The sequence below is a fragment of the Hemicordylus capensis genome, chromosome 2, assembly GCF_027244095.1.
Source record: "Hemicordylus capensis ecotype Gifberg chromosome 2, rHemCap1.1.pri, whole genome shotgun sequence".
NCBI classification, from domain to species: Eukaryota; Metazoa; Chordata; class Lepidosauria; order Squamata; family Cordylidae; genus Hemicordylus; species Hemicordylus capensis.
Genome location: NC_069658.1, coordinates 248172861 through 248198491, shown reverse-complemented (window position 1 = coordinate 248198491; position 25631 = coordinate 248172861). Strand labels below are relative to the sequence as shown.

The 25631-nt window shown below is 46.4% G+C and overlaps 1 protein-coding gene across 3 annotated transcripts; it reads right to left on the bottom strand.

Moving 5' to 3' along the window:
- Window positions 1-4272: 4272 nt before the first annotated feature.
- Window positions 4273-24849, bottom strand: LOC128346656 (zinc finger protein 397-like). 3 transcript variants are annotated; one of them, XM_053300164.1, is made up of 7 exons: window positions 24533-24849; window positions 21155-22114; window positions 18283-18385; window positions 17281-17363; window positions 12202-12328; window positions 7903-7977; window positions 4273-5085 (listed from the first exon to the last, which is right to left on the bottom strand). In XM_053300164.1, exons 2-7 carry the CDS (start codon window positions 21800-21802, stop codon window positions 4439-4441), a joined length of 1683 nt encoding a protein of 560 aa, XP_053156139.1. In that variant the 5' UTR covers window positions 21803-22114; window positions 24533-24849; the 3' UTR covers window positions 4273-4438. The 3 variants fall into 3 exon arrangements, with proteins under 3 accessions (XP_053156139.1, XP_053156140.1, XP_053156141.1); XM_053300165.1 differs by having other exon boundaries at window positions 24588-24849; XM_053300166.1 differs by lacking the exon at window positions 24533-24849 and adding an exon at window positions 24208-24336.
- Window positions 24850-25631: the final 782 nt, after the last annotated feature.

Here is a 25631-nt window from a genome sequence, read left to right as displayed (position 1 = left end):
TGACAGTTCACATAGCTGTCGGCTCCTCCCCGCACTCCCTGGCAGATCTTTTTCCTGAGTGTTCCCACCTTCTTGCTCTGGGATTTCCCTACAGCCAATCACAAATCACACCACAGAGGATGAGGCAAGAGAGTGTGTGTTTTTTTTTAGTTTGACAGCTAAGAGCGGAAGGACGAGTTGCCAAGCAGCAGCTGGATCAAACAGCAAGATGCTTAACCCTTGCCTTTGTGAGTGACTGCCTTCATCATTTCAATATTAGGTGGTGTATAAATTCAATGAATAAATAAATAAATAAATAAATAATCCCTGGCTATTGGTCACTGCTTCATGTTTTAAGTCTCATAGGAGTCTTACTCATTTCATTCATTTTTTATGTGCTTCATTCTTGTGAAATGTTTGGGTTCCTCCACAGCCCCAAGGGAAAGGAAGGGAGGAGAAAAGGGTATCTGTGGAGGGAGGCTGGCAGTGACTCGTGTTCGGCCACTGCTGCGGCCCCCTGTCCCCGGCCCTTGTGTCTGACATCAGATGCAGGGGCCCAGTTAGCCACACCTCCGCACCTGATGTCAGACACAGGGGCGTAGTCTCCCTCTCAATTGGGGCCACACGGCCACATTTGGAAGGGAGATCGGCCCATGCTGCATTGGGCAGTGTGGGCCAGAGCAACACTCCCTGCCTTTAAAGCAGGGAGAACTGTTCTGGCCATGCTGCCAACTCAGTGCGGGCCAATGTCCCTCCCAAACGGGGCCGCGCGGCCCCGTTTAGGAGGGAGATCAGCCCAGCTATGTTGGCTGTGAGGCCAGGAGCGAATCTGCCTCCCATTAAAAGGCAGGGAGAGTCACTCCAGCCACGCTGCCAACACAGCATGGACCGGTTTCTGTCCCAAACAGGATTGCATGACCCCATTTGGGAGTGAAATAATGTTCCCCTCATCTGGGGCTACAAAGCGCGGCTCCTGGGGGCAGCAGCCCAGGTTCTTTGAACCCATTTGCCCAATGGGGATTCCACCTCTGGAAAAGGGTGAACATTTCCCCCTCCACCTTGGCCAGCTAGCTCAGTTAGTCAAAGCATGATGCTCACCCGCCAAAGTGGTGGGTTTGAGCTGCATGCTGGTAAGCGGGTGCCGGAGTGTGTCTGTCCACTGTCACTTCTCCTTCCTTTATGCCTTTTCAAGGCAACTGTGTTCCCCCAAAAGCCCAGAAAAGAATCTTGGAGAATACGGGCATCGATCCCGTTACCTCTCACATGCAAAGCGAGCGCTCTACCACTTGAGCTAATTCCCCACAGACTGCTGAGGTGGTATGGAGAGGTCAGAAATGCTGCCAAAAGCCAGAAGCAAAGGAAGGGATTCCGCCAGCAAGAAAAAACAAGCTTAGGCTGCTAGGATGGAGAATGTGGGCATCGATCCCACTACCTCTCGCATGCTAAGCGAGCGCTCTACCATTTGAGCTAGTTCCCCCTGTTGCAAGAAGAGTACTAATGGGCAGCTTCTGGAACATCTTGGCCAACATGCCTGAACAGTCTGTTCTCAGCACTTCTCATCAGCTGGCTCATCCAGGGGGAGCATCCCTGCTTTGGGTGTGAGAAGTCCTGCATTCAATTTCCAGACAGGTTCATGACGTAGTGGAAGGAGGGTCCACATTCTTAGAAACCTTTTTATGCCCTGCAAACAGCTGGCATTCTGCAGCAGTCCTGGAGGGAGGGAGGGAGGGAGGGAGATCCCCTCCACTTTGGCCAGCTAGCTCAGTTGGTCAGAGTATGGTGGTGCTAATAATGCCAAGATGGTGGGTTCGATCCTCACACTGGCCAGGGATTCAGGGGATGCCAAATTGCACTCTTCCTTCCTTTATGCCTTTTCAAGGCAACCATTTCCCTTCAAAAGGGCCAGAAAAGAGGCTTGGAGAATATGGGCATCGATCCGATTACCTCTCACAGCAAAGTGAGTGCTTTGCTTCTTAAACCAGAGATGGGCAGTATCTAAAATACATGTATTTTATACGTATATCTAATATATGTCTTTTCAATACTTTTGTATTTTGTATCTAAGATACATTTGTTCAGGTATTTTGTATTTTTAAAATACATTGCTGAAACCAAAATACATCAGCCAATCGTTGCTTTGGGTTTTTTTGCTCCAGGAGCTACCTTTTTATTGCAAGCAAACAGCCCATATTAGCATCAGCAAGCTCATCAGTCAGTTGAACAACCCAGCCAGTCTTGTGTTGTCTTTGTAGCAACTCAGCAAGCAGGTTCTTAGGAGGCATGCCCTTTCACTCTAGGATTCTCAGATTAGAAGTAGTTTAACAAGGAGAAAAGCAAGTGAGAACTGGCTTGACCAGTTATTTATTTATTATATATGTGAAATATTTATACCCCACCCCTCCAGTGCACTACTGCTCGGGACAGCTCACTACAATAAAATAGATACAAGATACCTGATTGGGCGCGGCCCAGGTTCTTTGAACCTGTTGGCCCAATGGTGGCTCCGCCCCGAGTGGGAGATTTTCATTTGCTTCCTAATTGCAAAGAGGTGAGAGAAACTGAGAACTCTTACATTTGTGTGGCTGGAAAAAGGCCCTATCTTTCCTATGTGTAGGGTTCAGTGCCCATCCAGTCCAGCATCCTGTTTCGCACAGTGGCCCACCAGATGCCTCTGAGAAGCCTACAGGCAAGAGATGAGGGCATGCCTTCTCTCTTGCTGTTGCTCCCCTGATCCCCTGCAACTGGTATTTGTAGGCCTTGCCTCTGAGGTGCCTGGAGCTGGCTACACACAGCCTTGTAGGAATAAGAGAAATGCTTATATCTGTCATGCTAGATTGCTGAAAATGCGTTGCTATTTTTTGCATGTTCATTTTATGGGAAGTGTTTGTGGATCAGATCATGTGTATGTTTTGTACTTTGTTGTGCTATTCCTAGTATGTACCATAGGCTATGTAGGCTACATGAAAGAGCCCCTGGTGGCGCAGTGGTAAAACTGCCGCCCTGTAACCAGAAGGTTACAAGTTCGATCCTGACCAGGGGCTCAAGGTTGACTCAGCCTTCCATCCTTCCGAGGTCGGTAAAATGAGTACCCAGAATGTTGGGGGGCAATATGCTAAATCATTGTAAAACTGCTTAGAGAGCTTCCAGCTATAGAGCAGTATATAAATGTAAGTGCTATTGCTATGATGAGTTAAGAGTCTAGTATTCCCCAAAACTCCCTGGTGGTGTTTAAGCCTTCCTGACGTTTTGGATGATGTATGTTGTCCCATTTTCAGCAGTCCAGCAGCAGAACACTTTCACCACTGGAATCAGGGTGGGGGAAGGATGTGACAGAATGGGCCTTTGTTTGGCTTAAAAGCACATTCCAGTTTCATATCAGACCTTCCCTCAATTCCAAAAGCCAATTTGGGCCCACCGCTTTTGTGGATTTATTGTCTCACTTGTTTGTCAGGAACAAAGGAAGCTGCCATATACTGAGTCAGACCATTGGTCTATCTAGCTCAGTATTGTCTTCACAGACTGGCAGCAGCTTCTGCAAGGTTGCAGGCAGGACTGTATGCTTTGGTAGTTTGTTGGTTCAATAAAAAAATCTTGTCCTATTAAAAAAAAATCTTGTCCTATCTTGGAGATGCCAGGGAGGGAACTTGAAACCTTCTGCGGTGGCTCCATCCCCTGAGAGGAATATCTTCTGAGGGGAATATCTTGCAGTGCTCACACATCAAATCTCCCATTCATATGCAACCAGGGCAGACCCTGCTTAGCTAAGGGGACAAGTCATGCTTGCTACTATGATACCAGCTCTCCTCCTTGTCCTATTGTTCAGAAAACTCTACCTTGAGGGAGAAACATTAAGCTTTTGATCATTTTGCCTATCTCCAAGAAGGGATAGTTAACCTCAAGTTGGGTGAGGGTATGGACTCTTGAGGTTGCTGTTTCCAAAATACTACTTTGGTGTTAGCTTTGTTAGCTAAGACCAGGCTGCATTGCTCCTGGGAACGTGCAGACTTCACCATGATGCAAGCTTTTGTTCTCCGAACAGCAATTTGAGATCTGACAGCTACCAAGCTTCCTGTCTAACACCAGATAGGCAGTTTGAAAAATATGGCCCTACTGAAAGTATGACTTACACAATTTTATCTCTTAAAACTGGTTCCCAACTTCCACCTGAGATTCTCCGCCCAACTTGTCACTGACAACTGCATGATACTTACTTCACAGTATAAATATACATAAGGTATAAGCTGACTCCATTTGACTTAGGGCAAAGATAACACAGAGTCATTTGTTTGATAACATTGTTTATTGTTTGATAACTTTGTCTAATACAAAATGGAATATTCTTACAGTGAAAACTAGGTGCTCACATGGCACTCATAAGCAAAATGAAATTTGCTAGGAGAGCTTTTTTTCCTATAAGATTTGGCACTCTCAAGGACATTAAATTAACATTAACAGGACATTAAATTAAATGCAGTTTCTTACGTCTAATTAATGTAATAGAATGAATTTTCTGATGTCTCTTCACTGAATCGCTCCGAGAGAAACCTTTGCCACACAGAGAACATTGGTGTGGTCCTTTATGAGTTTTTTTATGTTGCATCAAATTTTCTTTTTTAACGAAGTATTTCTCACACTCGGAACATTGATAAGGCTTCTCTCCTTCATGGATTCTCAAATGCCTCTTTAAATTGGTTTCCACAATGAAGCTTTTCCAGCACTCAGGACATTCAAAGGTTTCCTTTCCTTTATGGGCACTCTGATGTTTACCTGAGTTTTGTTTGTGTTGGACATTTTTGCTACTCCAGGAATGTTGATGTCCCGTAGGTTCTGTTCTATATTGGTATTTTCTCCCATACCTGGAAAACAAAGGCCTTCTTGTCTTTGTCTGCACTGCAGTTCCAGCAATGGCAGCTGCAAGACCTTCTTCACCAAATGTATTCCTTCCCTCTGCTGGAGCCTTTCCCTCCTGTCCTATGAACTCCCATCTTTCCTCAGGAATCTCAGCTATTACATAAACATTCCCTTGGTATATTGCTGGTAGAGTCCCATGAGTTTCTCCTATGACAATCTCTTCCTGCTCAGAATTCTTCATCTTAATCACATCATCTGCAGAAAACAAAAGGGATTTTATCAGTCATTTGGGCATCTTTCTGAAGGTGATTGCAATCTCCTTTGTGCTAACCTGTATTGTGTCCTATTCTGGACACAAGGACTTTAAGAAGAATGTAGAGGAAATGGAATAGGTTTAGAGGAGGGCAATTAAGTCACTCCGGGAGGGTTTTCAGACAGCAGGCTTTACTGTGAGTTTACTGCAAAGTTGCCCCAAACGTTTGAAGTTGCCCCCCAAAAAATTATGCAAAAAGTTGATTTTTTTTAACCCTGGAAATAAATCAAGCTACACTCTAATGCACAATGAAAAACCCAAATTGTGTGTGAAGTGCTCCCCGATGACTCATAGGGATTTTGGGGTAAATCTGGCCGATATGTGAACACACATCCTCCATTCCGGAAGAGATGAGCTAAAAGCCCTGTGTGAAAAACATCCTGATGACTGAACAAAATGGCACTTTTAAAGTGGTGATTCTCTTATATTTAGCAGGAGAGTAATTGTCACTATCCAGCCCCAGCACAGAAACCATCCAGCGGTAGGGCTGTGCACGAACCAGTTCGGAGGCCCTTTTACAGACCTCGGAACCGGTTCAGTGGTTCAGCCTGTTCCATGCACATCCCTATCCAGTGGTTGTTCTCTGCCATATATTTCCTTTTAGACTGTGAGCCCTTTTGGGACAGGGAACCATCTTTATTTGTTTATTATTTATTTTTTCTGTGAAAGCCACATTCAGAACTTTTGTTGGAAAGCGGTATATAAATATTTGTAGTAGCAGTAGTAGAATGTAGTAGTGTGCACGGAACTGGTGCCCACTGGTCCGAAGGTGGGGGGAATAGCTGTAAGGACTGCGGAGGGTGCTCTCACCCTCCCGGCTGCATTCCCCCCACTGGCACTGTGCCTAAAAATGGTCCCACAGGGCAGCAGCGCACCTCCTCGCCGCCCCGGTGTACGTTGGACGGAAGGACCCAGAAGTGCTTGTTGCGTGTGTGCACATTGTGTTGGAAGTGAAGGACTATGCGCTGTCTCTTGTCTCAATGACAGTGGAGGACAAACTAGTGAGTCAGAGGGCTAGAGGGTCAAGACACTGGTCATCCCTTCTCTACTTCTCTATCCCTCTGATATGTAGATTGCTAATCTTAGGGACTTCCTTCCTTCCTTCCAGCCGCTTCCTTCCTCTCTCCCCCTTTCTCTTCCTGTTCTTTCTACGTTGCAACATGCAAGCTCCCCTCTCCCTGCACCATGTGTGCAGGGATGCAGAATCCGTCTGCATCCAGCTAACTAGATAGATTAGAGATCCTAACTCCTCACTTTCCTGTCTAGAATGGAGTTCTCTAATAAATGCCATTTATATTGGTTTGAAACTATGAACTGGCTCCAAGTTACTTTACTCTCAGCATACACACATGCCTAATCAAATTCCGCTGTGTTGTGCCTCTGTGCACTCTGCTATAATGAAAAAGGGTTTCTCCTACCAGAGAGATTTCCCAACACATTGCGCACTCTCACATGAATGCCACACGTGTGTATGCATGTTGCGAAGTGTGCACATGCACCAAGCACTTCTGGTCTGACATGCACCGGGGTGGCAAGGAGGTATGCTGCCGCCCCGCAGGGCCATTTTTAGACACAGCGCCAGTGGGGTAAACATGGTCGGGGGGATTCAGCAAATGTCAGCACACTCCCCTTTCCTTAAAGCTTCCCTGCCCCACCTTCGAACCGGCCAAACCGCTGGACCTTCAAACCGGTTTGGAGGTCAGTAAAAGCGCCTCCGAACCAGTTTGTGCACATCCCTAGTAGAATGTGAAAGATCCAGAACAGGTATGTTTAGCCAGGAGAAGAAATGACTGAGAGGGGGCAAGAGAGCCCTCTTCAAAGACCCTGAAGCGCTGTCACACAGAAGAGAGCAAAGACTTCTCCTCTGCTGCTCCAGAAGGCAGGAGGTTCTTTTGAACCTTGCAGTTGGATCTAATTATCTAGATCAATCAATTAATATTATTTCACTGATTGACAGCCCTGTTGAGAAGAAGGTTGACCCACAACAGAATCTGTCTGACATTCGGATTCTCTGGTGTCTATGAAAGACACAATTTAATTAGAGGTCTTTCCATATACAGTGGTCCCTCGATTTACAAACTACTCGACATAAGTATTTTTCGAGTTACAAACAGCAGTTTTAGATCCGGTTTTAGATGCGGTTTTTTCGACTTACAAATTTTTAGATGGGGTTTCCTCGACTTACAAATTTTTAGATGGGGTTTCCTCGACTTACGAATTTTACATGCGGTTTCCTTGACTTGCCTGCCTGTTTACTGCCTGTTTATTCTTGAAAAGAAATGTTCCTGTGTAGTTTGCAAGCCTTACTGGGGGTCTGGGTCTTTTTTCTAGGCTCCGGAACGCATTAATCCGTTCCCAATGCATTCCTATGGGAAACCGCTTTTCGACTTACGAATTTTTCGACTTACAAATGTGCATTCGGAACGGATTAATTTCGTAAGTAGAGGGACCACTGTAGATAGTATTGAAACAAAACTTGCTCCTTGACTAAGTGGGAAAGAGGAACTGGGGGAAAAGACCAAAATTCAACATAAATATTGAAAAAAATGGAAGTGCATTTTGCTAAATCCACGCCACGAACCTTTGACTGCAGGACTGTTTGTTTGTTTTGGTATAACTTATTTTGCTTTGTTAGCCCACAGAGATATGAGAAGAAACAAAAAGAAAAAGAAAAATAAGAGTGGACATTCTTCTCAGAAAGGAATCTCTTGAGTTTCTCACACTACAAATGACAGCAAATACATTTCTGCATCCCTTACCTGAATGTTGATTTTGGAAGAATAGCTTCTCTTTCTCTGGATAAATGTCAAGGTCTGGCGTTTGAATTAAAATTCCTTCAGAGTGTAGAAAAAGAAAAACAGAGAGTTATTCCTGATGCCATTGCTGGCTCCCGCACCAGTGCCAACCAAGGCAAAGCCCACACACAAATGGCCATGCTCCCTGACAGTAGTACCAAAATAATAGCCTACATCAGGGGAGAGATTCAGCATATAGGTGCTTATATGCCAATGCCAGAAGCCTCCGAGCCAAGATGGGTGAGCTGGAGTGCTTGGTTGCTAACGCAGAAATAGATATAGTGAGCATAACAGAAACATGGTGGAACAGTGAGAACCAGTGGGACACTGTTATCCCTGGGTATAAACTCTACAGAAAGGCAGGGAGGGGCGCCTTGGAGGAGGGGTAGCACTGTATGTTAAAGAAGGGATAGAATCTAACAAGCTAGAAAACCTAGGTGGACTGGAGTCCTTCACAGAAACCCTGTGGGTGACTATACAAGGCCGGAAAGGGAAAGTGCTATTGGGGACGTGCTATCGCCCTCCTGATCATAATGCCGACAGTGACTGGGAGTTGCAGGAGGAAATCAGGGAGGCGTCAAGGAGAGGCAGGGCTGTCATTATGGGTGATTTCAATTACCCACACATAGACTGGGTAAATTCACATTCAAGTCAGGACAAAGAGGTCAAATTTCTAGATATGCTAAATGACTGTGCCCTAGAACAGTTGGTCATGGAACCAACCAGAGAGAAGGCGACCTTGGATCTAATTCTGAGTGACACCCAGGACCTGGTGCGTGACGTCAGTGTCATCGACCCTTTAGGGAACAGTGACCACAGTGCCATCAAATTCAACATACGTGCAGGGAGAGAATCACCAAGGATGTCTAACACAGACATTTTGAATTTCAGAAGAGGAAACGTCTCCAAAATTAGGAGTATGGTGAAAAGAAAGCTGAGGGGGGAAATCAGGAGAGTCACTTCGCATGGAGTCTACTCAAAACGACAATACTAGAAGCCCAGTTAGATTGTATACCCAAAAGGAGGAAAGGTACCACTAAGTCCAGGAGGATGCCAGCATGGCTAACGGGTACCGTCAAGGAAGCCATAAAAGGGAAAAAGACTTCCTTCCGAAATTTGAAGGCTTGTCCAAACGAAGAGAACAGAAAGGAACACAAACTCTGGCAAAAGAAATGCAAGGTGACAATAAGGGAGGCAAAAAGAGAGTTTGAGGAACATTTAGCCAAAAGTATCAAGGGGAATAACAAAAACTTCTTTAAGTACATCAGAAGCAGGAAACCTGCCAGGGAGGCTGTTGGACCATTAGACAATGAGGGAGTGAAAGGGATTATTAAGGAGGATATGGAGGTTGCCGAGAAACTGAATGAGTTCTTTGCGTCTGTCTTCACGGCAGAGGATACTGAGCATATACCTGTTCCTGAACCAGGCTTTTTAGGGATGGAGGCTAGAATGCTGAGTCAGATAGAAGTGACAAGGGATGATGTTCTAAACTGTCTGGAAAAACTGAAAGCTAACAAATCACCAGGGCTGGATGGCATCCATCCAAGAGTCCTCAAAGAACTCACATGTGAAATTGCCGACCTCCTTGCTAAAATATTTAACTTATCCCTGAAATCGGGCTCTGTACCAGAGGACTGGAGAGTAGCAAATGTAACATCGATTTTCAAGAAGGGATGCAGGGGCAATCTGGGAAATTACAGGCCGGTTAGCCTAACGTCCGTTCCAGGCAAATTGATGGAAAGCATCCTCAAGGATAAAATTGTAAAGCACCTAGAAGAACAGGCCCTGCTGGGAGTGAGCCAGCACGGCTTCCGCAAAGGTAAATCTTGCCTCACTAACCTTTTGGACTTCTCTGAGAGTGTCAACGAGTGTGTAGATCAAGGTGATCCAGTTGACATAGTCTACCTGGACTTCCAAAAAGCTTTTGACAAAGTTCCTCATCAAAGTTCCTCATCAAAGACTCCTGAGGAAACTTAGCGGTCATGGGATAAGGGGACAAGTACATGTGTGGATTGCTAACTGGTTGAAAGACAGGAAACAGAGGGTAGGTATAAATGGAGAGTTTTCACAATGGAGGGAAGTAAGAAGTGGGGTCCCCCAGGGATTTTTAATTTATTCATAAATGATCTAGAAGCAGGGGTAAGCAGCAATGTGGCCAAATTTGCAGATGATACCAAACTCTTCCGGGTAGTGAAATTCAAAACGGATTGTGAGCAGCTCCAAAAGGATCTCTCCAAAATGGGGGAGTGGGCAACAAAATGGCAAATGTGGTTCAGTGTTGGCAAGTGCAAAGTGATTTGCCGACATTGGGATAAAAACCCCAACTTCAAGTATATGCTGATGGGATCCGAGCTGTCGGTGACGGACCAGGAGAGGGATCTTGGGGTTGTGGTGGACAGCTCGTTGAAAGTGTCGACTCAATGTGTGGCAGCTGTGAAAAAGGCAAATTCAATGCTAGGGATCATTAGGAAGGGGATTGAAAATAAAACGGCTAACATTATAATGCCCTTATACAAATCTATGGTGCGACTACACTTGGAGTACTTCGTACAATTCTGGTCACCACATCTTAAAAAGGACATTGTTGAACTGGAGAAGGTACAGAAGAGGACAACCAAGATGATCAGGGGCCTAGAGCACCTTTCTTATGAGGCAAGACTACAACACCTGGGGCTTTTTAGTTTAGAAAAAAGACGACTGCGGGGAGACATGATAGAGGTCTATAAAATCATGCATGGTGTGGAGAAAGTGGAGAGAGACTGATTCTTTTCCCTCTCACACAACACTAGAACCAGGGGTCACTCCATGAAATTGATTGCCAGGAGGTCTAGGACCAACCAACGGAAGTACTTTTTCATACAATGCGTGATCCACTTGTGGAACTCTCTGCCACAGGATGTGGTGACAGCCAACAACTTGGATGGCTTTAAGAGAGGTTTGGATGACTTCATGGAGGAGAGGTCTATCAATGGCTACTAGTCGGAGGGCTGTGGGCCACCTCCAGCATCAAGGGCAGGATGCCTCTGAGTACCAGTTGTAGGGGAGAAATGGCAGGTGAGAGGGCATGCCCTCAATTCCTGTCTGGCTTCCAGCGGCATCTGGTGGGCCACTGTGCAAAACAGGATGCTGGACTAGATGGGCCTTGGGCCTGATCCAGCAGGGCTGTTCTTATGATCCTTATGTTCTTATGTACCCTGGAGTGGGGCCAGAGCTAGCTTCCTCACTCACCCTCTTTGCCCTTCCCCATTGCCACAGGGGATAGGTTCTAAACTTCAGGTTTGGTAGCGAAGGCTGAAGGAGTTATTTTCTTGTCACCCTCACTGCCGAACCTGCAGTTTAAAGTAGATCTTGGTGGTGATGGGGGAAGGTGGTGGGGCAGACAGGTGTAGCAGGCAGTAGGGATATGCATGAACTAGTTCGTGCACTCCCAGGAGGCAGAGGGTTCCTTTAAGGGGCAGGGAGGATTCCCTTACCTGCCCCACCGCTTTCTCCTCGCCGGTGCTCTCCCCCAAACTACTGGCGTGATGCTGCAGCGTCCCTCCTTACAACCCCAGTCAGCGTCGTACCGGCCACTTCCGGTACGACGCTGACTGGGGCTGCAAGTAGGTATGCTGCAGTCCTGTGCCAACAGTTTCGAGGAGAGCACCGGTGGGGGGGAAGCAGTGGGGCAGGTAAGGGAATCCCCCCTGCCCCTTAAAGGACCTGCCTCCGAACTGGCTCCGAACCGGCTCAAATGCCGGATATTCAGACTGGTTTGGCATTCCATAAAAGGAGCACTGAACTGGTTTGTGCACATCCCTAGCAGGCAGGGGAAGGCAGGTCAGACAGAATGGGAGGTGGGGTGGATGCCCGCACTCACCACCTCATCGCAGAGGCACTGCCTGAGGCCGTCAACTCACCTCACCAATAAGCTGCCCTGCCTGATGCAGTTGAATACAAAGCATGGCCGATTTCTATACCGCCTTTCATATAACTCATCTCAAGACAGTTTACAAAAGATAAAATTCAATTAACAGTATCTGGGCCTGAAACTGAGAAGATGTCTTTTTAATAAAATAACCTAATAAGCACCTTTTCTTTTTCCAAATCCAACCATTAGATACAAACCTCAAAATAATAATCTAAACGGCGGGTGGGGGGGTGGGGGACATCGACACATCAATGTCTGGCACCATCATTTGCATCCACTGTTATATGTTTTTTAAAATTGCCATCAAAGACGTTTGTTGGAATGACCGAACTTGGACAGAAAAAGCTCCTTACCTACAGAATTGCCATTCTCACAGTCCTGCTCTTTGACTTGCCAGAACGTGGTTCTTTGGTCTGCCTCTGTCAGAGCCTGCTCATCTTTGTCAAAAGACACACTCATCTCCTGGAAACTCCATGGTATCTGAAAGAGGGGAAAAAATATTCCATACCCAATGCCCTTCCTCAGCACGCACCTTTCCCATAAAGCCTTTGGCTTGATCGTTCAACCAGAGGCAGGCATTAGCAGGGGCAGATCTTATCTATGGGCAAAGTGGGCAGTGCTCACCTTACATTTCTCGGTCAGCCATATTGTCTCTGCCTCCATTTTGTATGTCTAGTGCCTCTCTGTGTTGTTCTCTGCTGCTCTTGTCTGCAGCCTTCTGCTGCTTTAAGAGTTATGAAGTGGTGAAGGTAGCAAAGAACAAATAAAAAGCCCCGGATTTTTAAAAACATTAATAAGGCAGGAGCCAATAAGCATGCTCACTTTTAGTTTTCAAAGTGTGTGGTCCTAGGAGCTCCCTATAAACCAATCAGTGAGGGACTAGGCAGATTGACTCCTCAGGCAGCCAATCAGAGTGCCCAGGGGGTGGGGAAGTCTTTTTCTTTCAGCTACTCAGAGGAATCCCATCACCATTTTGGTTAGAGAGCAAATAGGCTGGCTGGCTGTTGGTAAGTCTGAACTTTTGCTGGCTTTTTTGTTTGTGTTTGTTTGCGGAGGAGGAATGCAACCTCTGCTTTCTCTCCCTTGTTCTCTCATCTGTATGCAAAGCATTTTGGCCCATTCAGTATCAACCAATCAATATCTTTATTACGGTCTTTGACCAGCATAAGGCAAACATAGAAACTGTCATCAAAAGCAGAAGATTAAAACTATAAAATTATAGTTCAAAAACAGTCTATGCGTATGAGGGCGGTGAAGACAGTGACTGTAGAATCAGAAGGGGGCCTATTAGAATGGTCCGCCCGAAGAGGTTATTGGACCCAGCAGGATTCCAAGAAGCCTTGGAGGGATTTGCTGGTGATCCTGTTGATGCCCTGGTTGAGAACTGGAACAACTTGCTCACCAGGGCAGTGGACATGATTGCTCCAAAGCGTCCTCTCCGACCTGCTTCAAAATTGGCCCCTTGGTATACGGAAGATCTACGGGGGCTGAAGCGGCAAGGTAGGTGACTGGAGCACAAGTGGAGAAAGACTGGACTTGAATCCAGCAGATTGCAACATAGAGCACATTTAAAGATCTATGCTCAGGCAATACGTGCTGCAAAGAAGTGGTTCTTTTCTGCCCATATTGCCTCTGTGAGTTCATGCCCAGAAGAGTTCAGGGTTGTGAGGGGACTAGTATAAGCCTCCGCCCCCACCCCCACCCTTGAACCAGAACTTGGAGTCATTGGTTACCCGCTGTGACGCATTTAAAGAGTTCTTTGCAGATAAAATCTTTCTGATTCGGGCTGATCTAGATGGAGACTCCACAATTAATTTGATGTCTGAACTGGAGGTGTCCAACAACTCCTCTTATGCAATTTGACTGGATCAGTTTCAGTTTGTGACTCCTGAGGATGTGGACAAGCTGCTTGGAGCAGTGAGGCCTACCACTTGTTCTCTTGACCCTTGTCCAACATGACTTGTTCTATCTAGCAGGGAGGCTGTTGTAGGTGGCCTGGTAGAAATCATAAATGCTTCTCTGAGGAAGGGCAGGATGCCTCCTTGTCTTAAGGAGGCAATTATTAGACCTCTTTTAAAGAAGCCAGGAAGTTCTTTTAGGGCATATGCATGGATTTCTGAGTCCAAACTGCTTTTAAAATAATTGCAGATGTGGCTTTCCATGTGGGTGTGGTGCAGAGAAGGAATGGATTCTGTTGGAAGGGAAAAAAATTAAAAAATCCATTTGCTATGCAGAGCGCTAACCAGGTTCATTGGGCAAGGATTAAGGAAGTGACCTCTGTAAAAAAAGTTACTGCTTGCTAGGATGGACACCGTCTTAGTGGATGGCACCCAAGGGTGGGCAGAGAGTGGCACCCAGCTGTTCAGCAGGCATGGAGTAGGGAGAGGATGCCCCCATGCATCTTTGCTTCGCATGGTGTCCTCTAAGTTATAGGAGGTGGTTCATAGCTGCAGCAAGCATCATTGAAAAACCTGTGCTTTACCTATTATTTATGTATACATTTTTAAATAGGCAGGCAGAGCTGCCCTTGTAACTTCAGAATGCATTTGTTCTTCACATTTGTAGCTGGTCTCTGCTTTACTTGTGGCTTATATAGATTTGCTTTTATATGTATAGATTGTGCTTCCTCTAAGAAGCCCAGAGTGGTGCACATGGTTATAGTTATCCTCCCAAGAGTCCTATGAGGAAGGTTATGTTGAGAGAAAAGTGACTGTCCCACAGTCTCTCAGCAAGTTTCATGGTTGAATGGGGATTTGGACTTTGAGTTCCTCACTCTTGTCCAGCACACTAACCACTGTACCACTCTGGCTCAGAGTTCTTTCTTGTTTTTGCTTATTATTTCTTGTTTACACAGTCAGACAGGTGTTATTGACTGGTTTGTTTTATCCAGACATCGAGTCCTTCCCAAGGACCTGGGATGCCAGAATTTTATCATCAATACTGTTGGTTATTATAGATATCGTCGCAAAATATAGGCTGTTCCCAATAAAGCTGCTTTTTGTAATTGGCTGATGGTGATTTCTGTGGCCCCTATGGTGTTGAGGTGCTCTTCAAGGTCTTTTGGAACTGCACCCAGCGCACCAATTACCACTGGGATTATTTTGGTCTTTTTCTGCCACAGCCTTTCAATTTCAATTTGTAGATCTTTGTATTTTGTGATTTTTTCTATTTCTTTTTCTTCTATTCTGCTATCCCCTGGTATTGCTATGTCGATGATATTATTATTATTATTATTATTATTATTATTATTATTATTATTATTATTTTAAATAATCAGGCAGGCAGAGCTGCCCTGGTGATATCAGAATGCATTTATTCTCCACAGAAGCAGCCTTTTGTAGCTGGTCTGTGCTTTACTTGTGTCTTATACAGTTCTTTTCACACACATGTGTGCGTGCTTGTGTTTTGATCCTGCCATGTTAGATACAAATCTACACACTACTCTGGTCCTGTTAAGCACTATAAAACAACTGATTTTTCTATATTTCTCTGTATCTCTGCTGATGAGCAATTGAGATTTGTGTGCTTGTGTGCTTGTATTTTGATCCCACTCAACTACAAGTCTACACTTTGCCAATTATTGCTAAGGCACCCGCCTAATCCTGACTCCACTGCCACAGCTGCTCACAATTGGCTCCACCTCTCACTACATATAACTCCACCCATCACTTGCCCTGCGTAGCACACAAACATACACACTCTCAGGAACCACCAGCCACCACTAGGCATTAGGTAGCTTAGGAGTTATTGCTAGCACTCAGGCATTTCTGAAGCAGCTCACTAGACATTTGATTTTGCTTCTCCTTCTCTACCCTGCCACCCAGTACAGCAAATCTGACTGGCTGGTTGAGTGAGGTCATGACTGTGCCATTTTAAATCTCCTTCTCTCTCTCTCTCTCTCTCTCTCTGGCTGCTCAGGATTGCTTTTACTTTCTCTTCTATTTCTCTCCAGTTTCTTCCCTTGCCAAACAGCTTCTCTCGCTCCCGTCCTGTCCTGCAGTAAACTTCAAGATTTTGATGTTAAAAATATCCAATTCTGTTGATGCACCTGTTTGTACAAGCTGCCATTTTGTGACTGATTCCATTGCCCCAAGCCACCATTTTGCAACTGGCTCTGCCTCCCTAAGCTGCTGTTTTGTGGTGGTAACTCTCAAAGCTCTGACCAAAGAAAAGAAAAGAAAAGAAAAGAAAAGAAGGTAGCCTCTGGATGCTTTAAGAAGTCCTCATCCCCAGCTGAAGCACAGCCTAAGTGTGGGTAGCTGCATTCGCTCTCATTCATTCCAGGTATATCCTTGCTTGTTGGGGATGCTCTAGCTCTGAATTTCCTGCATAAAGCAAGGGGCTAGACTAGATGACCTACAAGGTCCTTTCCAACACTATTATTCTCTTTCTTTTTATTGTGGTCTCTTTCAAGTAAAGTCTGTAAGTGCCTAAGGGCAGAGATCTGTCTTTTAAAAATCATTCTCTAAAGCACTATGTTCGTTGATAATACCATAGAATTTAATAAGCCATTAAATGCATAAAGTTAAATACATCATCATCACCGACTCTTCTGTAGGCTCAAATAATTCAGAACAACTCAGTTACAATCTGCAATCAACCTATAATCACCATGGGTAACCAAAAGAATCACATCCCAGTTCCTGGAAGAGAAATATGGCTATTCCCATTACAATGACTGCAAGACCAGATTGGAAAGTAGTTACATAGGAAACATAGGAAACTGCCATATACTGAGTCAGACCATTGGTCTATCTAGCTCAGTATTGTCTTCACAGACGGGCAGCAGCTTCTCCAAGGTTGCAGGCAGGCATCTCTCTCAGCCCTATCTTGGAGAAGCCAGGGAAGGAACTTGAAACCTTCTGCTCTTCCCAGAGCGGCTTCATCCCCTGGGAGGAATATCTTGCAGTGCTTACATATCAAGTCTCCCATTCAGATGCAGCCAGGGCAGACCCTGCTTAGCTATGGGGACTAGTCATACTTGCTAGCACAAGACCAGCTCTCCTCTCCAGTTCTAGCCTTCTTTGGATGTTATAAAACTGGAGTTGCTGTATTTATGGTCAGTGTCCCTGAGAGTGTACTATGAAGTCCCACCTCTGTGCTGATGCATTCAGAAGCTGCACTCTCCCACTGAGGGCCGGAGCTATAATTGAACAAGTGGATGGGACAAATGTCCATGGGTCCCTGAGGGAGACGCCCACTCCCCAGCTGGGTGACAGTTTGCTCTTTGCTTTCCCGCTCATGGGAGGAAGGGGCCCATTTTCTCTGTTTTGTCCCAGGGGCCACTCCAACCTTGTTATGCCCATGCTCCCACTGTCCATAGATACAACATTTGTCTGCGGAGACAAACACTGCCTTCATGGTCATATTCTTCCAGTGATGCAGAATGCTGGAGCGCTCCTAGTGAAGTGACACACTAGAACCACACATACCTTGCTTGGTCCAGTTTCAGCCATTTCCTGTCCTTCAGGAGGAAGTGATGAACTGGAGTGACTTGGGCATCGGATCTGATAGACTATGAAGGACAGAAGAGAGGGCAAAGCATTGTTTCAGAATGGGAACGAGTGTATTCTGTTCATCTTGTCAGGCTATACACATGAAAAGTTAGTCAGTGCATCCAAGGCAACCTGAGCACATTGTTTTGTCCATATCATGTGAGCAGCAAGGTGATACAAGAAAAGAAAATGCAGAGGTGTATTTCATGTCTAATGCACACAATTATGGTATTTCCTCATTGGGAACCTACTAAACCCTTAATGGGAGAGTATCTGCTCAAAACCTCAGTGTGCCCGAGACAGGGCGCCAAATACCACTTCCTCCTTCTTGCACGACTCCTTTTTTGGTAGTGGTGATGGCAGCAGTGGCTAGACAACCTGTAGACATGTGCATTTACACTCATCACAACTCCTGCTCCTCCTGCAGAGACACACCCTCCAACCTCTGCAACCTGCCACTGCTGGGACAGTAATGAAATGGAGAAGCAAGCAGAAGAGAAAATGATGAGAGCGCAGCAGAAAACAGGAGATGTTCTGTAGAGCATCTCCTCTTCTATCTATACTGCCCTTTCATCTCTTCCTCTTTTACTCTCTTCCCGTTTTCATTACTATTCTGGCAGCAGTGCAGGAGAAAAGTAGAAGGGTGCATGTTAGGCTAGGAGGAGGCAGCGACGGAGGACCATCTCAAAGTAACTCTTTGGTGAGCGAGCAAAGAGCTGCTCCAGTTGTGGCAGAGGGAGGCAGGTGGCAATGGGGAGGGGAAGGGTACATCCTGCTGTCCTGCTGGTGCCCACAAAATCTGCTGCTTGAAGCAACTACCTCACCTTGCCTTATGGAGGGCTGCCCTGAGCCTGAGCATATTCCAGATGCTCTGGAAGGCTCTGAAGTATCTTCTTTTCCTGTAAAATGCAACTCAAAATAACTAAATATATTCCTTACCCAGCAAACTAGTTTCCATGTCACAGTTCTGCTTTGCTTCCATGTAGACCTGGCTCTGAGCAGAGTCCAACAGAGTCCCTTCTGCCTTTGGAGAGCTTACCTCCTGCAGTGGCATCAGAAAGAGCAATGGAGATTTAATTAAGGACAGAGAGACACTGAAGGGACATTCAGGGCAAATCTGGGGAGGCAAATGCCAAAGATACCATTTCAGATTTCACTGTGTTGACCAGAGAAACAGGCACTCTTGACATCTAATAATTTCCTGGAAGCAGAGTTGCCAACATACCAGAAAAAGACAAGCCTGACTAGCTCGTGTGTGTTCAACATCTTGGTGAAACTTTTTACAATTTGCAGATAAGCATTATTACTTGCTAAGGTTCAAGAGCAGTGGCTGGGAAAGACACTGGCAATGATAGCCTGAAAATGGATTATTCTCCTCCCAACCTGTCTAAAATCCACTAGCAGTGAGTGCTATGCAGAAGAGTCCCAGAAGGAAATTCTGTAAAATGAACATCCTTTTTTTTGGTCCACCTGAAATGACAAAATCAGGGAGCACTGCCTGGCTAGCAGCCCACACTAGACGGCCAATGTGCTGTGTTTGAGTTAGTGGTTCACAGGTTTTGAGGGCCTGATGTACACTAATGGTACAAAAGCTTAAACTTCTCCATAATGATCTCATTAGATCTATGACCAAGAAGATGTTGGAAGTTAAAGGACTTTGCGCTGTCTCTTTGCCTCAGACAGTGGAGGACAGACTAGTAAGTCAGAGGGCTAGAGGGTCAAGACATTGGTCATCACTTCTCCACTGCTCTGATGCTATCCCTTTGATGTGTAGATTGCTAATCTCAGGGACTTCCTTCCTCTCTCTCTCTCCCTACCTGCCCGCCTACCTTGCAACATGGCAAACCTCTCTCCCTGCACCATATGTGCAGAGAGGATGCAGAATCCATCTGCATCCAGCTAGATAGATAGATTAGAGATCCTAAATCCTCACTTTCCTATCTAGAATGGAGTTCCTTAATAAATGCCTTTTATATTGATTTGAAACTATGAATTGGCTCCAAGTTACTTTACTCTCAGCACACACGCATGCCTAACTAAATTTCCGCTGTGTTGTGCCTCTGTGCACTCTGCTATAATGAGAAAGGGATTCTCTCACCACAGAGAATTTCCAACAGAAGAATTATTGCCCAAATGGGCATGCCTCAGCCTTGTGCTGGGGGCGGGCAGCTTTGTCTCACCTGCCATTTGAGGAGACAAGAAGCAGCTGCCATTGGATGAGGCTCCATCTGAGAGGGTGGGGCTTGTTAGCCTTTCGCATTGTGCCTCCCCACTGGAGTCTCATTCTTCAGTAGTGTGGTTTCCCTCCTGCCCACCCTGGGCACAGAATGGGCTTTGCTGGTCATCCTATTGGGGGCCAAGTAGGAAGTTTTTGCTTCCTGGCAGATTGGCCCAAGTCAGTTTTTCTTCATTTATTCCGTTCTGTACCTTTTCTTCATTAGGTTAGGTCACAACTGGCAGGTTCAGTGAGGGCTTGGATCAGGTGTAGAGCTGACTGATTGGTGAGCACCCCGATGGAGTTTTTATCAATGAGGGCAGAGCAATTGGGCCTTTGAGGCTCTGCAGGATGATGCCTGTGGCTGCAACTCCTCCTTACCTTTTGGGCTTGGCCAGCCTCAAAGACTGAAGAGCCTGGAGGAGGAGTGAAGCCTCCAAAAGGACCCTGACACCGTGGGGTTGAAAAGGAGGAGCGGGGAGCCACCTTTGGCTGATCCACTGCTCTGAGGCATGGTGTGATCACCCTCCAGGCTTGGGGGAAGGACACAGTTGTCTGACCTCCTGCCTAAGTTAGTTAGGGTGTGCGTTAGAAATGCTGCAGTCACCTTAATTTTATCATTGATCCAAAGCTTTATCCCAAATAGCTTTGTTGTGCTTTTATGGCCTTGTGTGTTTGGTGTGGGGGCTTCAGATGAATACACACACTATGACAGATCCTAGAACTGGTGTGGATGAGACCGTCTTTTGGGGCAAATATTGTTGTGTCCTTTCTCTTAACGAGGCAAGGCCAGAAAGCCTCAGGATGAGAAGGCTGGTGTTACTACCAGGGAGTGGCTTGAAAATAATTTTTGAGGAGAATAGTGACTGCATATTTTGCTCCATAATGCCACTTCTACAAGGCTAGAGCTTAACTTATTATTATTATTATTATTACTAGCCGACCCGCACAGAGCATCTGTGCACTCTTGGGGGCCGGCTGTTCTTCCCTCCCTCCCTCTTCTCTCTTGCCCTCCCTCCCCCCCCCCGCACTGGGCCAACCGCCGCTTGCCTCTGCGACTGGGCCCGCCACTTGCCTCCCCGACTGGGCCTGCTGCCACTGCTTGCCTCCGCGGCTGGGCCCACCACTTGCCTCCTGGGTGCACCTCAGCCAATCACACACTTCCGCCGCCCAGCCAATCAGCTGGGCGCCGGGACGCACATTCTAAGGCACACCCGGGAGAATTAATAATACAGATTATTATTATTTTAAATGAAAGCTTAAATCCGGGTGAATCTGGGTGGGCTACGCCATCTGGGTGAGATGCTTAAAATCTGGGTGAAACCCAAAATTCCAAGGGGCATAGCAACTCTATGCTCATTAAAGACCTTTATAGAATTTACAAATCTGGAGTGCTTAAAGATTAAACAAGAGCATTCCCAACAAAGGTCATGGGACAGAACAAGGGGAGCACTTTCAGTTTTACAGCAGAACCCTGTATGAATGGTTGGGCCTGTATGATCTCAGAGAATCCTAGATTTGGAGGGGTCCTTGTAGGCCATCTGGTCCAGGCCTCTGCTCTGTGCAGGAAAGGGGATAACACATGTTCAGTCTAACCTGCTCATTCCACATCTCAGGCTTCTGCTGACTCCTTAGGAAATCTCCCATGAGCGCTGCTGCCTGGGTACAATTCCAGGGGCCGCCTTCTCTGACCCAAGAGCTCTGCAGCTCATGTGGCAAGATGGTCATGAACTGCTCCAGGATCAGCAGCTCCAGAATCTGCTCCTTGCTGTGCCTGTCCGGTTGCAGCCACTGATGACAAAGTTCTCGGAGTTGACTGTGCACCTCCTGCAGGTCTTCAACCTCTTGGTAGCAGAACTGTCTGAAGCGCTGGCGCCGCCTTTCCATGTTGGTGGCTTCCCCTTGCAAAATGGCTGCCTTCACTTTCCCATAGTCCTCCTTGTCTTGGTTTCCCAGGGTTAGGAAGGCCTCTTCTGCCTCACCACTAAGAGCTGGGAGGAGCCTAGCCACCCACTGTTCCCTTGGCCATCTACAGGCTTCAGCTACTTTCTCAAAGGAGGCCAGGAAAGACTTGGCATCATCCCATGGCATGGGCTCCGTTTGCTGTGGGTTCCCAAATCCAGACTGAGAGGAATTCAACGCCTTCAGGAATTCTTGCCATTGAGTTTCCCAGCATTGCTGCGGGTCATTTCCCGGTTCCTGTTTCACCAGTTGTGGCATTCCCTGCTTCAGATGTGCCATCATAGGCTCAAGATGAGCCACACAGGGCTTTTCTTCTCTTTTTGGGTCTGCTTTTAACTCGGGGCTTGCGATATTTCCCCCCTCCTTTATTTATACTCTCTCCTCTAGGAGTGAAGGCCTTAACAATGTTCCTGTTGTGTGCTTGATACTTAAGGAAATCTTTCTGTCCAAAAACTGTCCAAAAAGGGAAGACTGCCTTTTGGGCTGATGTTAGATCATTCCAACAAGCTGGAACTCCTGGAGACCTGATGGGACAATGCTGAACAAGAGCATTCCCTGGGGTTATTCCCAATTTTTTGCAAGAGGAATTTCTCCCTGAACAAAATAGAACAAAAAACATAACAAAAACAAAATAACATACAATGGTATGTAAACATCTCAGGAAGACAGAAAAGGATATACAGTACAGCATAGGAACAATATACCTGGACAGACCATTGGTCTATCTAGCTAATGATTCTACACAGTGCCTCTCCCTATTTGCTCTGGCATTTCCAGAAAAAGTAGCTTAAAACCAGCATTTTAAAAACCTGGAAATACACAGAGATAAGCTAGAATTCGCAAGCCCGATTTGTGTGTGGAGTGGCTCCAAGGATCTCGAAGGGACTTCGGGGTAAGTTTGGCTGGAGAGTGTGAACGCACACACTCTCTTCCAAAGGAGATTCGGGGTAGGAGCCCTGTCTGTAAAGCTTCCAGGCTGCTCTTTCATTCATTCATTCATTCATTCATTCGATTTCTATATTGCCCTTCCAAAAATGGCTCAGGGCGGTTCACACAGAGAAATAACAAATAAATAAGATAAACAAAATGGACAATAACAAAACAAAATTTGCTGGTCATCTACTTGGGCAGGTCATTTGATCTGCTGAATGTTTTATCTCCGCAGATCAAGCTAAAGTTGGGGCGGGGTGTGATATGAAGCAGGGAAATAGAGCGTAAGAGCACGCAGGCTGGGAAGGTGGGGGAAGCTTTGGCCCATCTTTACCTCTCCTAGCCCCAGTGGCACTGGCCACATAGAAATAGAGTGAACTGCTGTGGGGCAGGACAGGCCAAAAGTTGGCAACAAAAATGAACGTTCTTCTGTGTGTGGTGGCGGGAGCTGTGCCCCTGCTAAGCAGGTAAGGAGAGTGAGCAGCGGGCTGGGAGTGGGTAGGTCACTTCTCAGCTGGGGTGGAGGCGTCAAATTCATATTTCATCTGGAGAATTTACACACAGGACTACTGCCCCGAATCTCCTTCAGAAGAGAGTGTGTGCGTTCACACACCAGCCAAGCTTTCCTCGAAGTCCCTTCGAGATTTTTGGACCCACTCCACACATGAACTGGGCTTTGCGATGCGAACTCTAGCTTATCTCGACGTATGTCTGGGTTTTTAAAATGCTGGTTTTAAGCTGCTTTTTCGGAAAAAGCCGGGGCAAATGGGAGAGGCACTGGCGTAGAATCATTAGCATGATAAGAGGCATGCTCTCTTCAAAAATGCAGATCTATCTCTGCAGGAGTTCTCCCCCCCTGCCCCCCGCCCCCGCAATTGGCTAGAAGGAAAACACGGAGCATGCCATGTGGGCTTGTTTCAAAACAAAACCGAGAGCAGAGAGGAGGGGCTGCTTCCCTCAGTGCCACAAGTGTACTTCAAAGTGGCTTCACCGAGTGGTTTACCCCGAAGCCTGAAGCCAAATACGAATAACTCTCTAGGGAGCCAATGACCCTGGGGCTGGCCCTGCTTTCCACACTGTTATCAATCACTTCTTATATCAGACAACATAATATACATTTTGCATGACTTGGATTTCTGAATTGCACATTTCCCTCTGCCCCCGCCCCTCCCGCAAGAACTGCATCTGGTCTCGCCTTTTTAAAAAAAGCCCTGACATAAATGAACCTTCAGAACCAGGATATATGTGGCATAGTGGTTAAAGTGTTAGGCTAGGGCTGGGGAGACCCGGGTTCAACTATATTTAGTCATTTCACTTTCTGGGTGCCTCTGGGCCAGTCACTTATTTCTCAGTCTAATCTACCTCTCAGTCACCTCAAGTGGCGCAGTGGGGAAATGCTTGACTAACAAGCAGAAGGTTGCCGGTTCGAATCCCCACTGGTACTTATAGCGGGCAGCAGCGATAAAGGAAGATGCTAAAAGGCATCATCTCATACTGCGCAGGAGGAGGCAATGGTAAACCCCTCCTGTATTCTACCAAAGAAAGCTACAGGGCTCTGTAGAATCTACCTCTCAGGGTTGTTGTGAGGATAAAATAGAACCATGGACACCACTCTGGGCTCCTTGGAGGAAAAAGTGGGACATAAGTGTAAAAATAAATAAATAATGTGCTGTCTCCCACTAAAGGGGCCATTTTGTTCATTGCTACAAATGACTTTGTAGAAAGTAAGGGAACAACACCCCAAACCTAGAACACACCTATCTCTCCATCCTTTTATTTTTGAAGCTGGGCAGCAGGGAAAACGAAACCGGTTAGGGCTAGCAATATTCCGGCCTAGTGGCAGCCTTAGATAAACAGCCGACTTCTTGCATCGTTTATCTGGTCTTAAGCCCAATCGTGCCAGGCAGAATGCTCAGGCCTGTCTCCTAGGAACGACTCCGCAGCGCAAGCCCAACCTGAAGTTCTAGGCCAGAGTTCTTGACTGTGAGGCCTGGGGCCCTGTGTAGTGAATAGCCTTCTCCCCCTTCACGGTTAAAGGGGGAAATGGACCTGTGGTTTCTTTCCCCAAACGCCATTTATCACCTTCGGTTATCTTTAGGTTTCGTGGTTCCAATCTCCGTTCCAACCTCCGTTTTACCTGCGGCAGCGGTACGGTCAAACGCTGTTAGCCTTCTCCCAGGCCGGAGTTGATGGAGGAAGTTCCTCCCACACTCCGGCTGCTATTGGCTGTGCAGGTTGTCCTTCAGGAAAGACGGAACCCAGCATGGCTCCGTATTATGTCTGAACTGGGGCCTTGTTTATTGGGCCTATGTGGAGCTTCAGCCAAAGCCAAATATGTTGCACAACCTCCACGGCACCATGTGAAGGCTCGCCCACCATTGCCATTGTGCAGTGCTGCATTTTGACCGGCACCTGTGGAGGCTTCCCTTTTAAGAGAAAGGAGCCTCTTGAGCCCCTGCACTAGGGTCGCCATATTCAAGCTTCTCAAATCCGGGTGGCCCGATTGGCATATCATGCAAATTATGCGGCAACTAATTTGCATTTTATTTATTTATTTATTTATTTATTTATTTATTTATTTGACAGATTTGTATACTTCCCCCTCTTTCTCCGCCCTCCCATGTGATTGGCTCCAGAGTAAAATCTGGGCAATCGGGGGGCAAAGCTTTTGAAATCCATGTAAATCCGGGTGGAATTTAGCAGCCGGTTAGAGGAGCCAAAATCCGGAGGCTACCCTAAATTCCAGGGGGGCATGGTGACCCTACCCTGCACCATCTTTGAAGGTGTGCAGAGAGTGCTGGGAAGTGTAGCCCTTTCCAGTGCTAGTGCTCTTAAGAGGGGGCTCTGTCTCTCATAAACGGCCCTCCCAGCATGGAGAAAAGTGCAGTACTGTACAGAGGTCAGGACAGTAGGGAATGGCTCTCACACTGAATGTTTTTTGCCACATTAGCCACTGCTTGGAAAATAGTGAAGATAGGCCTTTGGGGGTGTCTTGGGAAGCAGCGTGCCAGACCTCATTTCTCTTCTAACGTGAGTGTAGAGGAGATAAGGAATGGCCATTGAACAGAATTTAAACGGCCATTGTGTAATAGAAATGGGGAAGGATGTTTTTGGTGGGATGTAGTAAGGTCAGGGTCCAAGACAAAGTTGTCTCTTTCCCCCTTTTCAGGGCTCCTATTGA

What these genes read in the sequence shown, in the direction of transcription:
- LOC128346656 (XM_053300164.1), bottom strand. Translation starts at nt 21,802, where the DNA reads ATGATGGCACATCTGAAGCAGGGAATGCCACAACTGGTGAAACAGGAA. An exon ending in CTGAGATGTGGAATGAGCAG is followed by an intron (nt 18,386 to 21,154) that starts GTTAGACTGAAC and finishes ATGCCACTGCAG; the next exon opens with GAGGTAAGCTCTCCAAAGGC. An exon ending in CTTCCAAAATCAACATTCAG is followed by an intron (nt 5,086 to 7,902) that starts GTAAGGGATGCA and finishes TGTTTTCTGCAG; the next exon opens with ATGATGTGATTAAGATGAAG.